The sequence below is a fragment of the Anas acuta genome, chromosome 3, assembly GCF_963932015.1.
Source record: "Anas acuta chromosome 3, bAnaAcu1.1, whole genome shotgun sequence".
NCBI lineage: Eukaryota > Metazoa > Chordata > Aves > Anseriformes > Anatidae > Anas > Anas acuta.
In genome coordinates, this window is record NC_088981.1 from 61572943 (window position 1) to 61585587 (window position 12645).

General features: G+C 39.2%; 1 protein-coding gene across 5 annotated transcripts in view; it reads left to right on the top strand.

The window, feature by feature from the left end:
• ARHGAP18 (Rho GTPase activating protein 18) overlaps positions 1 to 12645 on the top strand; it is a 91286-nt gene that overhangs the window by 54337 nt on the left and 24304 nt on the right. For all 5 annotated transcript variants that reach the window (XM_068677462.1, XM_068677461.1, XM_068677463.1 and 2 more), the window contains exons 2-5: positions 224 to 423; positions 2539 to 2774; positions 5081 to 5153; positions 11871 to 12040. In XM_068677462.1, coding sequence (XP_068533563.1) covers positions 224 to 423; positions 2539 to 2774; positions 5081 to 5153; positions 11871 to 12040 — 679 coding nt within the window. The remainder of the gene's footprint in view (positions 1 to 223; positions 424 to 2538; positions 2775 to 5080; positions 5154 to 11870; positions 12041 to 12645) is intronic.

Consider the following 12645-nt stretch of genomic DNA (forward strand, 5'->3'; position numbering starts at 1 on the left):
AGACTCCTGTGACATTCCAGATTGGGGGATATGTATAGCAGAAAGGTTAAATTCAAAATATATTCTAGATACTGAAAGTAAATTTAAATATCTTGGTTTGCTTGTTGGTGGTAGCTTGCTTTGATACTTTGACACAGTTGATTGCTAACTGCCTTCAGAGGTATTAAGATATCCTGTATTTTAAAATACTAACAAAGAATTGCTTTCTGTTTAATGTTAATAGCCGTCGTTCTGGCCAGTATACAATGAACCATGACAATTCCAAGAAGACCCCGGATGGAGCGTCAGTTGACCGCTCAGGTTCCCAGGACTCCTTGGATGAACTGTCTTTGGATGATTATTTTAAGGAAATTGAAAACATCCATGAAACCAGAAGAAATAATCATGAGGAACGAGAAGCACTTGTAGTGAAAGAGCCAGATGGTAATGAAAAATATTGTTGTGAATGATTACCAGTGTGCTGATTTAGGGATTTTCTTTAAGTGTTATTTCAAGAGACAGCACCTACTAAACACATTTAGATGAAAAAAGGGGCTCTGTTGAACATGCATTGTTGAAAATTTGGTTGCTTCTAATACATAACACCAGAAATAGACAGTGCACTGAAAGTGAACTGTATCAGAAATAAGTAAAAGGCTGGCTTTACTTTAAACAGTATTTGCAGAAAATGAGAAAGATGCCTGTATGTGCAGATCATAAGAATCATAAAGCTTATTTTGCAGTTTACTTTGTGTAAGTTTTTGTTTGTTATTGTAGCTCTTGTGGATTGAAACCCCATGCTTAAGGACACAAGCCAATGATTAACTGCTCAAGTTTAGTGAGTAACTTCTAAACTTTTTTATCTGTTCAGTTGTATTGGTTTTGTGTCTCTGAAGCATCATTCCTGAGGGCATGATCTTAGAATAAGTTGAGCAATTTCCCTTTTTTTTTTTTGTGTGGTCATATCAGACAACAGAGAAGTAACATCCTTAATTCCACTCTTCTCTCAAAGAGATTTTTTTTAAAAAACTGCAGTATCTGCCCCTCTGATTCTTACAAGAGGCCCACAGACTCAATAAATTAAAATGGTGAGCTTAGCATTTTTGTATGGCTCCAGCAGAGCTTGTTCTGCATTGCATGAGTCTCTTTTCTTACTCCAGCTCAGTGATGCTGATGTGCCTTCAGGCTCTGCACTCCCAAACCCACCATTTCCTTTTTACTTATATATAGCCTTCTTCCCCTGGTTACCTCCAGCTCCAGCTGCTGAATCTGGCAGCGCTAGCACGAAGCCCAAGCATGAAGCCAAACTCAGCTCAGCTGAGTTGATGAGCTTGAACAGATGTTGCTGTGCTGCACACCCTGCCTTATGTGTAGCACCTCATTTGAACGAGTGCTCCTGAATGTGTGAGACACTGCATCTGGCCCACAGGCTGGACAGGCAGGGGGCTGGAGACACAGCCGTGCAAAGGCAAGGCAGGGGAGAGACAAGGTATGCCTTGCTCAGGTCTGCTGTGGAGAATAGGCATAGACCTCCTTTCTTAGCCCTAATACCAAAATCTGTGAGAGTTTTGTTAGAGAGTCAGGATTTGGTGGCACAGCCATTGCAAAATTCATACTTAAAATTTTGTATCTGTTTTCTGAACACTGTTAATACTCATATACCCCCTGGGACATACATGTATACTGGGCACTGAGGGAAACTACAGTCAATAGTGAAGTTGACGGGCCTGCTTAGGAGCACTTTTAGATAGCTTATAGATTGAAATGTTGCTTGAAAGTTTGAGAGGGTGGTTGGCATTCAGCACAAACTAGACTGCTACTGACAGAAATTAGTGGCAATATTTTTTTTTTTTTTAAAAAAAGGTATTATTAGAGACATACTTATTTCAGAAGTGGAAGTTTTGCCATAAGTGACTGTATTTAGTGGCTTTTTTCTCCTTCATGTGCAGTGATCTGTCAAGGAAGGTTGCCTTACCAGCTGTAAGACTAAAGCAACAATCATTTTATGGGCTGTCAGCAGTCTGGAGAGCATGTTGTAAGAACTGATTAAAAAATAGCATTAAGGTGACTCCTGTAACCTGGTTTGTCCTTCATTAAATTGAGCTAGTGGAGAGATGTAGGATTAATGTATTGAGAAAACTGGGCAGAACCATGTCAGTAAAGGAGCTAAAAAGATTGAGGTTTGAACTAAAAATCAATGAAGCAGCAATGATCAGAAGCTTTCAGGCTTTCCCATACACATTTGTATCTAGGTAACATTTGTAAAATGGTATATGATTTAATAGAAGTGCTGTCAGTTATGACAAAAATTGTCCCATAGCAATCTGTATTGGATTAACCATTTTAAAAGCCTTGATATGATATGTTAACTCTTTTGAAGCAATTTACAAACAACAGCTTTTTTCCAGGTCATGATAGTGTAAAGAATTGTCCTGTATTGTGTATTCCTGTGGACCTTTCTCTGTGAACTGCAGTAGTTACATCACGTCATCATAATCTGCTGTGTTTAACAATACTGGAAAGCCAACATTTATGCTCTTTTCCCTTTGCCTGGCTCAGAGGGAGAACTGGAAGAAGAATGGTTGAAGGAAGCAGGTCTGTCCAATCTGTTTGGTGAGAGCACGGGTGATTCCCAAGAAAGCATGGTGGTCCTGTCCACATTGACCCGAACCCAGAAAGCAGCAGTAGAAAAGCGAGTAGAGACTGTCACACAAACCTTGAGGAAAAAGAACAAACACCATCAGATTCCTGATGTCAGAGATATCTTCAGGCTACAAAGTGACCCAAAGGAAAAAGTAAGTTCCTGGCTGTCATTTCTTTGATGCTTACAGATAGGAGACGGGGACAGGTAGGGGTGGGAGGAGAGGAGAGGGAGACAGACACAAAAGGGCTATTTCCAGAAGATTTATGTGTAACTTTTTACCAGTTTTCAAGGGAAATTCTTACTGCAATTATGGGGATAGCATTGGTCCAGAGTTGACATTGCATTAAGCAATTTTAGTACGTAGAAATGAGTATGTATGTTGGTCTTTTGTTTCTCAAAGGGAATGGATAAAACAAAAGCTCTGTGGTCATGAAACTTCTTGGATTTAGTTTTAACTCAGGCACAAAAACCATGACAACAAACACCCAAAGAACAAACAGAAGCCTACACTTTAGGTGGTAATGTCTACAGTAATTCTAAGAGGTCTGCCATATAGGGAATGATATGACTTATATTTACTGGTGTACTTGTTTGCTTGTTTCTTTTTCTTTTTTATTTTTTTTTTCCTTTTTCTTCTATTTCTTTTTTTAAAAAGAGGAAATAAAGTGACACCAACCTAACTGCCTCTTTTTTTTTTTTTTGGCTAGGAGTTTATGCTTATTATTTTGGGGGCTAGACCCCTATACTGACTCCCAGGGCCCCCCTATGTCATTAAACTGCATGTGGTGAGCTGCTCTGACAGGTCCTGAAGAGACTCGTTTCCCCTTGTGGTTTAATGAACAGAGGAGCTCTTCTTCCTCATGCAGGAAAGGGGAAGGAGGGAAACAGAGACTATAATTAGAATTCCTCTTCTGCAGAGAAGCATGTTTGTCCTCTCTACTCCCCCCCAAAGCAACTGGATCTTCAGCTGCTAGGAGAAACGGGCTGGATGGCAGTACACCGCTAGTTTACCAGATCCTAGCCCCATCCCTCCTTCTTTCTCCTGCTGCTACCGTGTGGCAGGGGAAGCATGGTGGATTCAGAGAGGAGTTCATTTCCTCCCTCCCGCAACTGCTTCCTCTCTTTGGGCAGCTCCTTTCAAATTCGGCAGAGGTGAAATGGTAGTGGGGAATGTTTATAAGCTCAAATGTGTATTCTGGAGACAAAACTTCCCTTTAGCTATTCTGCTTTGCATATGGTTACAGAAGAGATAGTAACTCCATAAAAGATTTCCAGGATCTGTTTTGGAATTGACTACATCTAAAAATTACAAGATCAAATAAAAGAGCAATTTAGGTAAAACATCACATAGCTTAAAGCAGTATAATTTCCCTTTCAAGTATGTTATTTCAGTCAAGTACAAGAAATACTCATGTTCCTTTTTAAACTACATATTGTAATGTCTCAAAATCATATGTTACAGTGTTCTGTAGACTTCTGTTTCTTTTAAACTACATGTTTTGATACTGATGATATCAGAGAAGTAATGTAAGCAGACAGATGATTGTAGCCATGTAAGATGTACACAATAGGTCAGGATATTGATTAAATACAGAAATAAGTTAAAAATAAAATACAAAATCCTTCTAAACCTCTCTCCCTAACTGCAATAAAATAATATAAATCTAGGCCCTCAAACCTATACTGCATTCCTTTCTTCAAAGCAAGGTAATTATTCTGAAATCATTGCTTGTCCTTGTTTATCTAATCTGTCACAGAAAGCCTGTAGTGAGATATTTTGTACAACCTCTCTAGGTAACTTGTTTCAGAACTTTATCTCTCTCCCATCATTAAAAAGCTTTATAACAAAAAAAGGGACTGAAGCCATCTACAGCTGTCATTCCAGTTTAGTCATTCCAGTTTAATAATAGTCTCTGAAAATCCTGCAACCTCCCTTCACCTGGGGGAAGGCAGGAGGAAAGGTAAAACAATAGGCAGTATTGTGATGTTTCTGCTATTTCCTGATGTGTTCCTGCCAAAGAGAAGCTAGACTTTTGGTTCCTTTACAGTTTCCCAGTCTGCTTATTTGTGTGTTTCCCAGTCTACAGTCTGCTACTGTACATGGAACAGTAATAATTTTCTGAGCAGTCATATTACCTTTCCAGCAAACTGTGGCTTCAGGTCAAAGACTACATGTTCTTATCCCTTGCAACACTGGAAAATTAAGTCTTCTTATACCCACTTATCATTTTAGGAAGATGGAGAAAGGACTTAATTACCACTGTCTTAATTACCTAGATTTCAGATCCCCTTAGACATTGTCAAAAGGATTTCAACTGAAACACGCAGATGTGCTTCTGCATATTCTTGGATTGCAGGAGTATGTGTTTTAATCCTGCAGAGAGTCAGTGGAGTTTCTGCAACCTCTTATCTCGTTTTTATAGGCATGCATATTTATATTTATTGTTCCTTTCTTAGGTCTGTGATGAAAATGAACCCTCAGCTGTAAGAACAACTGAAAACAGAAGTGGAACACAGGATGAAACAAAAGGTAATGCCAGACAGAAATCTTGTGGATTTTTTCCTCTTCTGTTCGTAGTCTTTCAATTTCACGATCTACTACATAGGTCCGTATTTCAAGTAAATTTTCAGCAAAGTAAAATGAAATTCATATGAGAAATCCTGGTCTAGCCTGTGCTGTTGTGCACTTATAAAGTTTTTAAGTGTGGCTGTAGGTTGTGTCTTTTGAGCCATCTGGGAAACCTTGTTTTTTACCAGTGATCATCTTATAATGAAGTCATCTGGGAGAATTCTCCTCCCATAGCTTATGCTTAGGTCTTTACTGATCCTTAATTTGTCCCTTCTGGTTTATCTCTACTGTACAGTACAGGAAATGAAGCACTATTATACATAAGCTCATCAGTACATACAAGAGAGCAAAAACAAATGGACTATAAATATACAGTAAAGGCGAGAACTGGCTGTATGTCTGCAGCTCAAAATGAAGGAAAAACAGAAGAAAAAAGCTGCTTACCTTTTTAAGGAAAATGTAAAGGAATTAGCATTCTGTGTGTGTAGGACTGGGTTGGTTCAACAGCATATGATTATGCATGAGCAGTGCAGTACCCATGGAAGACCTGCAGAACTTCCCCCTCCCTCTCACTGCCATGTAGGACAGAGCATAGCAGAAGTCCTTGGCTGAATCCATATTTCCTGTTTTAAGAGTATGAATTTTGATGAAAGACTTTGACAAAGCTTTGTGCTGTTCTTCAGTGGCAATACAAAAAAAATATAAGAATGTTGCCCTGTATCTTACCCTCATCTTTGCATTGGGGTAGCACTATATTGCTATACATATACGTGTCGCTGTAATAACCAACACATTAGCTGGCAGCCATTTAAGCTTTAAGATACTTAATTGCTTTTCTGCATTGTTTATATGTCTTTTTTTCCCGCTCCTTCTTCTGGGAGACTGGATACATGTACATGTAGGTATCATACGGGACCCTAATCTCCTTAAATAGTCAGGTAGGTAGATCTAGTTACCTAATACAAGTTACTTATCTGTAATTAAGCCACCAAATAAACTTGTGCTCAACTTTTAGAATACTGACCTGTAGTTTTCTGGAAAAAAAATAATTGCTTTAGGATTAAACTTAAAAAGAAACAACGCAGTAACAAACAATACAAGATATGCTTAGAAGCTGAATTGGGAGAGATGAATATAAAACAGCTCTAAATATCACTAAAACTGTGCATGTTCAGAAGTGTTGTTAATCTTTCCCTTCCTCACTCTTAGCAAACCTCACTGGAATAAGAACTGTAAAAAAAAAAAAAAAAAAAAAAAGACAAAACCTGGGAAGACTGCCAGGCTGCTGGTTCAGCAGAAGGGAAGGAAGAGATGCCTGGTGCTTGTGTCAATAAACTGCACTGTAGGACTCAGAGCTGGAAAATTACCAAGCAATTATTACAGAATTTTTATCACATCTGGTTCTTTTTTTCCAGTGGCCCTGATGAACCCTGCAGAAATGGGAAATTCTGAAAGGCAAATCCCATATGCTATCTCTTCACAGCACAGATTGTGATGTGGATGGCAAATGCAGCCTTCTTCCATCCTGATACACTTCTGCTCCTGTCAACATGCTAAAGTGGGCTCTGCTCCCAAGATTAGAGCAGGAAGAAAAAAACATCGAAGTTTAGTAGTGCTAAAAGCACTGCACCTGTTTCACTGCTGTGCTGTGATCTTTCCTCCAGAATGATGGGCTAATTAGTGTTATACAAACAGTGAATGAATTTAAGGCAAAAGGTAAACAGTGCTTTATATTTCAGAGATACTAAATATTTATGAAATCTAAATCCAAAGGCATTATATTAAAATGGAAACCCCCTTTAACAAAGAAGTACTACCAGTTTCACCTGAAAAATGTGAACACCATCTCAGACATAAGACAGAGCTTAAATGGAGATTTTGTTGGATTTCTTAAAACTGCTGGAGTGAATGAAGGCTCTTTGGCACTTCTCCAAAGGTGATGACTCTGCTTCTAATTTAGTACTTGAGTGCAGCATTCTCAAGTGCTTCTGCCAGGCTGAGTGTACATGAGTTGTGTGAACCTGTGCTCATTCCTCCTTTCTTGCCTGTCTGACACACCTTGTTTGTTGTCTGAATAATGTAAGCAGACTCAGAGGATAGTACAAAACCATTATGTTTTCATTCTTTTCTGCCTGATCCTGATCAAGTGCAGTGGTTTAATAAAAGTTCCTGTGCTTCTTCTGTTAATAGATGCATATTTGAGTTTTTTTGGAAGGACCCTTACTTATTAGCTCTGATGTTTCTTTGTTTCCTGTAGAAATATCTACAAGAAAAAAAAAATCTAGAATTGTGTAATAAGCTGACAAAATATGTTATCATCTTAACAATCCACAATACTCACTGAGGTCCTGAAAAGCTAGCAATATGTTCAACATCTACAAAAGAAAAAATACAATTCTCTTTGGGTGCTTGTGAAAAGGAATAAATATCCACGTAGCTGAAACATCTCAAGAAATAAAAAGCAAAGAATAAACAGATGTAAAGCTAAATACTCATTAGCTTAAATAGGGGAACAGCAAAAGTCAGTTTACTGTGGGACTCTTAATTGTCCTCCTAAATGCAGTGGGTTAGCTGCAAGGGAAGAATGTTAGATAAAACCTCTGTATAAGGGCAACCTCAAAGCTTAATGATGTGGCAAATGGATGAAAGAATTTAATATAGTAGGTGTAACATGAGGGAAAAGAGCTGTAATACTTGCTTCTTGATAGGAAAAATGACTGAAATACGGTTGTATTTTTTAATTGAGTTTGTTTCTGCTTTTCATTTTACATGCTAAAGAATATATGTCTGGAGTGATAGAGTGCTAGTGAAAAGATTGCAAACATATATTCTCTATTTAAAAGTCAGCTATGAATTAGCCTTATAAATAGATGTTTTGTCAGTTAAAAAAACACAACAGCCATTCTACATTTCCAATTATCAATTACAATCTATGAGTGTAGCTTAATGCCTACTCTATACTCTAGCATTCTCTAGCAAAACAAGGAAATAACAAGGTTGGCACTTCTAATATTTTCATGTCCCATTAAAAAGAAACCCCAAGCCCAACTCCCCAGCCCACTCCTGAAGAATTCCCTTCAATGTATGGGATCTTTAAAATAGCACTTTGAACCGGGGAAAGAGTATAGGACTAATTTAAAATATGGCCACCACATCCTCATAGACAATATTTATGTTTTCTGTATCACATTTGTATTTTTCATGAAATACTGCATGCAGTTGGCAGGTTGACACAACACTGAAGCTGCTTCCTCTTACAGCTGCTTCCTAGTTAATAAATGCACAACAACGGGAACAAGGCTATACAATAAAGAGGAAACTCCCTGCAACAGAAGCAGTCAGACTTTTAAAAAGTACACATCATTACCAAGACATCTGCTTTAGACAGTGCCTAGTATGACCAGAGGTCTGAAACAGGAGCTACTGCTTTATTGTTTGTTAACATCAGATCTGTCCCATGCTGGTAGGAAGTGTGTAGGTCATGTACAGGCAACAATAGCTTGGTAGAAGTCTTGGGGTGACAGTGAACTGTTTTCCTTCAGTTCAGCTGCATTAAACAACTTACATGATATACATAGGTATACGGACATGGAAGCCAGAGATCGAAGCCAGAGAAGAGTTTGACCTTGGATATGTTTGGTTCCTGAGGTCTCACATATCTGTTTACTGAAAGCAGTGGCTCTAGTTTCAGGATCAGCTTAATCTGCAGTGTATGCCTCAGGAGTCTTTCTTTTCACTCTCTCAGTGAGAGTGAACAGATGCCACTGTGAAAAGAGAAACTGGAAATCCACAACAGGTTCATTTCGGAAGTGTTTTATTCTGTTTCTTAAAATATTGCTTGGCTGTAAGTAGAGTCAAACACCTTAACTCAAATCCACCTCTCGTCTTTCTGGAACTGTATTAGCTCCAGATCAATTAAATTGAAGTGGGAGTGGCTGCATTAAACATTGTGCCCTGCTGGGTAGTGGCTATTGGTGGCTTCAGCCATTTGCCTGTCTATCAGAACCCCTGAGTTTTGCCCTAGCAGATGGAGGTAAATTCACTAAAGCACAGCAGTGACTAGTCTTGTCTTATGTGTTGTCTTTCAGTTAGACAGAGATACAGTTCAGAAGAAAAAATCAAGTTGCTTTTTTTTTTTTGTGTGTGTGTATTAAATGTATATGTTATTTGGGTTGTACGTTTGCAGCTCAGCTTTTTATCAGGTGCGTGGAAGTATCAATGTAGGGCAGCACTTCCCTGATGCCTTCTCCCTTAATCAGCCCAACCACAGCCTTTCCCCTGCTTCAAGGTCAAATGTTGCTGCAGCTGTAACTATTCTCTGGGAGATTTTCTGGCCTTGTTTAGCATGGTTATTCCAGGCCATGCAGAAATTTCCCACAGTGGTGTAAAGAAATTAGTTTGTTATGTTATACCGTATTCATATACAAAAGCATGTTCACTGCTGATGGTTCTCCTCAACTCATGTCTGTTTTCCTCCCACTTTTTCTGTGCTTATTGCATGTTATCTTTGAATAGACTGCAGTCTCCTGTGGGTAGGAGTTAGAGGCGGAATGATGGTCCCGTTGAAACGAGCAGTATTAATTTGCTTATATTTGCTCTGGCTTTAGGAAATTTGAATTCAAACACAAGTACATCAAGGTATTTGGAATGTATTGTAGGAATAACTTAATCTGGGCTATATCCTTTAAGAAATACTACATCACAAGTAATGCTGGAGAGATCAGAATCTTTATCTGGCTAAGTCATCTTTGGTGCTGCGTTACTAAACTATTTACAATATAATTTCCCTTTTGCTTCTTTCCCAATATCTTTTAACTTTGGACTGGAAATCTATAGTTGATTTCATGTGTAGAAGTACACTTCTTTTTCTAAAAGCAGAACTGCCTCTCCAGATTTTACCTTCTGTTTTTTTTTTTTTTTTTTTTCTTTTTTCTTTTTCCTTTTTTTTTTTTAAACAAAAAATATTCTGGATTTTTCTAGTGTTTGACTGGTGTATAAAGAACAAAGAAAGAGAAGTAAGGTGTTTGTTCTGTACTTACTCCTTCCCTGTATCATGAAGCATGTCAAGACAGATTTGAGGAACCTAGACTCTTCAGACCGAGATGAGGACAGGAATGTCAGGACAGCAACGTGATCTGTGTAGTGTCCACTATTCCCAGAGGTTACTTGCAGATGCATGGGATGGATAAGTGGATAGGGTGGATAGGAAATGGGCTGAATGGCTAGGCCCAGGGATCTGTTTGCAGAACAGGTGGTGGGCAGTGGCACAAGATCTAGTTGGGACTCAGTCAATAGCAGGAATCAGTTGACTCCAGGGGTCAATACTCCAGTCCCACGTAACACCTTCAGTAGTAATCTGGATGAGTGTACCCTTAGCAAGTTTGCAGGTGACACAAAACTGGGGGGAGTGGCTGTTACACCAGAAGAACATGCTGCCATGCAGAGTGGCCTTGACAGACTGGAGAAATGTGCTGGCAGGAACCTCATGAAGTTCAGTAAGGGGAAATGCAAAGTCCAGCAACTGGGGAGGAACAACGCCAGGCACCAGGATATGCTGGGTGCCACCAAGCAGGAAAGCAGCTCTGCAGAAAGGGACCTGAGGGCCTTCATGGACACCAACTTGAAACATGAGCCAGTAATTTGCTCTTGTGTCAAAAAAAAATAATGGTATCCTGGGCTGCATTAGGAGGAGTGTTGCCAGCAGGGCAAGGGAGGTAATCTTTTACCTCTTCTATTCAGCACTGGTGAGGTCACACCTGGAGTATTGTGTCCAGTTTTGGGCTTCCCAGTACAAGAGGGACATGGACATACTGGAGAGAGTCCAATGAAGGACCATGAAGATGATGAAGGGTCTGAAGTGCCTCTCCTATGAGGAAAGGCTGAGAGAGCTGGGACTGGTTAGCCTCAAGAGGAGAAAGCTCAGTGGGATTTTATCAACGTTTATGAATAACTGAAGGGAAGATACAAAGAGGACAGAGCCATACTCTTTTGAGTGCTGCCCATTGCCAAGAGGCAGCAGACACAGACTGGAACACGGGAGGGTCTGTCTAAATATCATCAATGGCACAGGTTCACCAGAGAAGCTGTGGAGTCTCCCTCCCTGGAGATCTTCAAAAGGTGGTCTTGTGCAAGTGGCTCTAGGTTGACTATGTTTGAGCAGGGGTTTGGACCAGATGACCTCCAGAGGTTCCTTTCCCACCTCAAACATTCTGTGATTTTGTGATGTTAGCATTTTGGATTGTAGAATAAACATGGTGTTTTGCTTCTGAAATTGTGACAGCAGAAAAAAAACAAAACAAAAAAAGCTGTATTGTTTGCACGATATTGCAGTGTTTGAGGCTGGAAAGCGATGGCAAGAAACTTCTGATGCCAGAGCCATTTGGCTCTGGAAGATCCTGCTAATCTGCTGTTTATTTGAGGTAGATTTCTTAATCTTTTCATAATAGAAAAATACGAGAATACTCCATGCTTTGGCAGAATTATTCTAGAAAAAAAAACTTTAAGAGATGGAACCTTGTAAGAAGCCAAATTTTCAGCTGGAAAAAAATGCAGAAGCATGTGTGTAACTAGAAAGTTTATCCCTTGCACAGGATTAATTTCCATGTTTTAAAATGCTTACTCATGAGTGATGCTCAACCCTGCTGCTGTTGATTATTTTTTTTTCTACTTTGTTTTCAGGTCCTAAGTTCAGTGTTGGAACTAATGAGCAGAAGACCCCACCTCAAGACATGCCATTTTCAGAAACTGACTTAAATTTGGAGATACCCTTTGCAGAACAGGCAGCTAATACCAAAGACAGCTCAGTAGGCAAAATGTGCAAAGGTGGAGGTGGTGACACTCTTCCCCTGGTACGTTTCCTATTTATTGCTCTCATTGTTTGTTTTCACTAGTTGGTGGTATTGGTTGGATGATATTTATCTGATACTGGGTGAAGTAGGTTTAAAAGCATATTGTTGGATGGAGCTCTATGGGGATAAACCTTCTCAAGATAACTCATTTTTGGGAGCAGTATTCTCAATAACATGGAAATTACAACTTTTATGCCTATTTATGTCATTGTTGTTCTAGGAAAACCCACTTTATGTGTACACAGTAATTGACTCGTAATATTAAGCTGGAATAGTGGCTTAGTGGCACACAAACTCTGTCCTTAGTTCATTTGTTTACAGACCCTTCATCTATCTGAGGTGAGATGCTTTATCTCTGTAGTAGTAATATTTATTATCTTCTGAAAAGGATTAGTGAATGCTTGTGGAAATGTTGTGTAGTTATCCAATGCAGATAGGTAAGGGATGAAACTGAAGAGCAGAATGGTCTATAGAAGTCTTAAGTGAAGTGGCGGGAACCTAAGGATTACTTCATGCTGTTTTACTTCCCACCTCAAACAAAAGGCTCATTCAGAAAGAATCAAAATAGGTACTAGGGAAGATCCTCCAAGGTGTTCTGTCAGTGA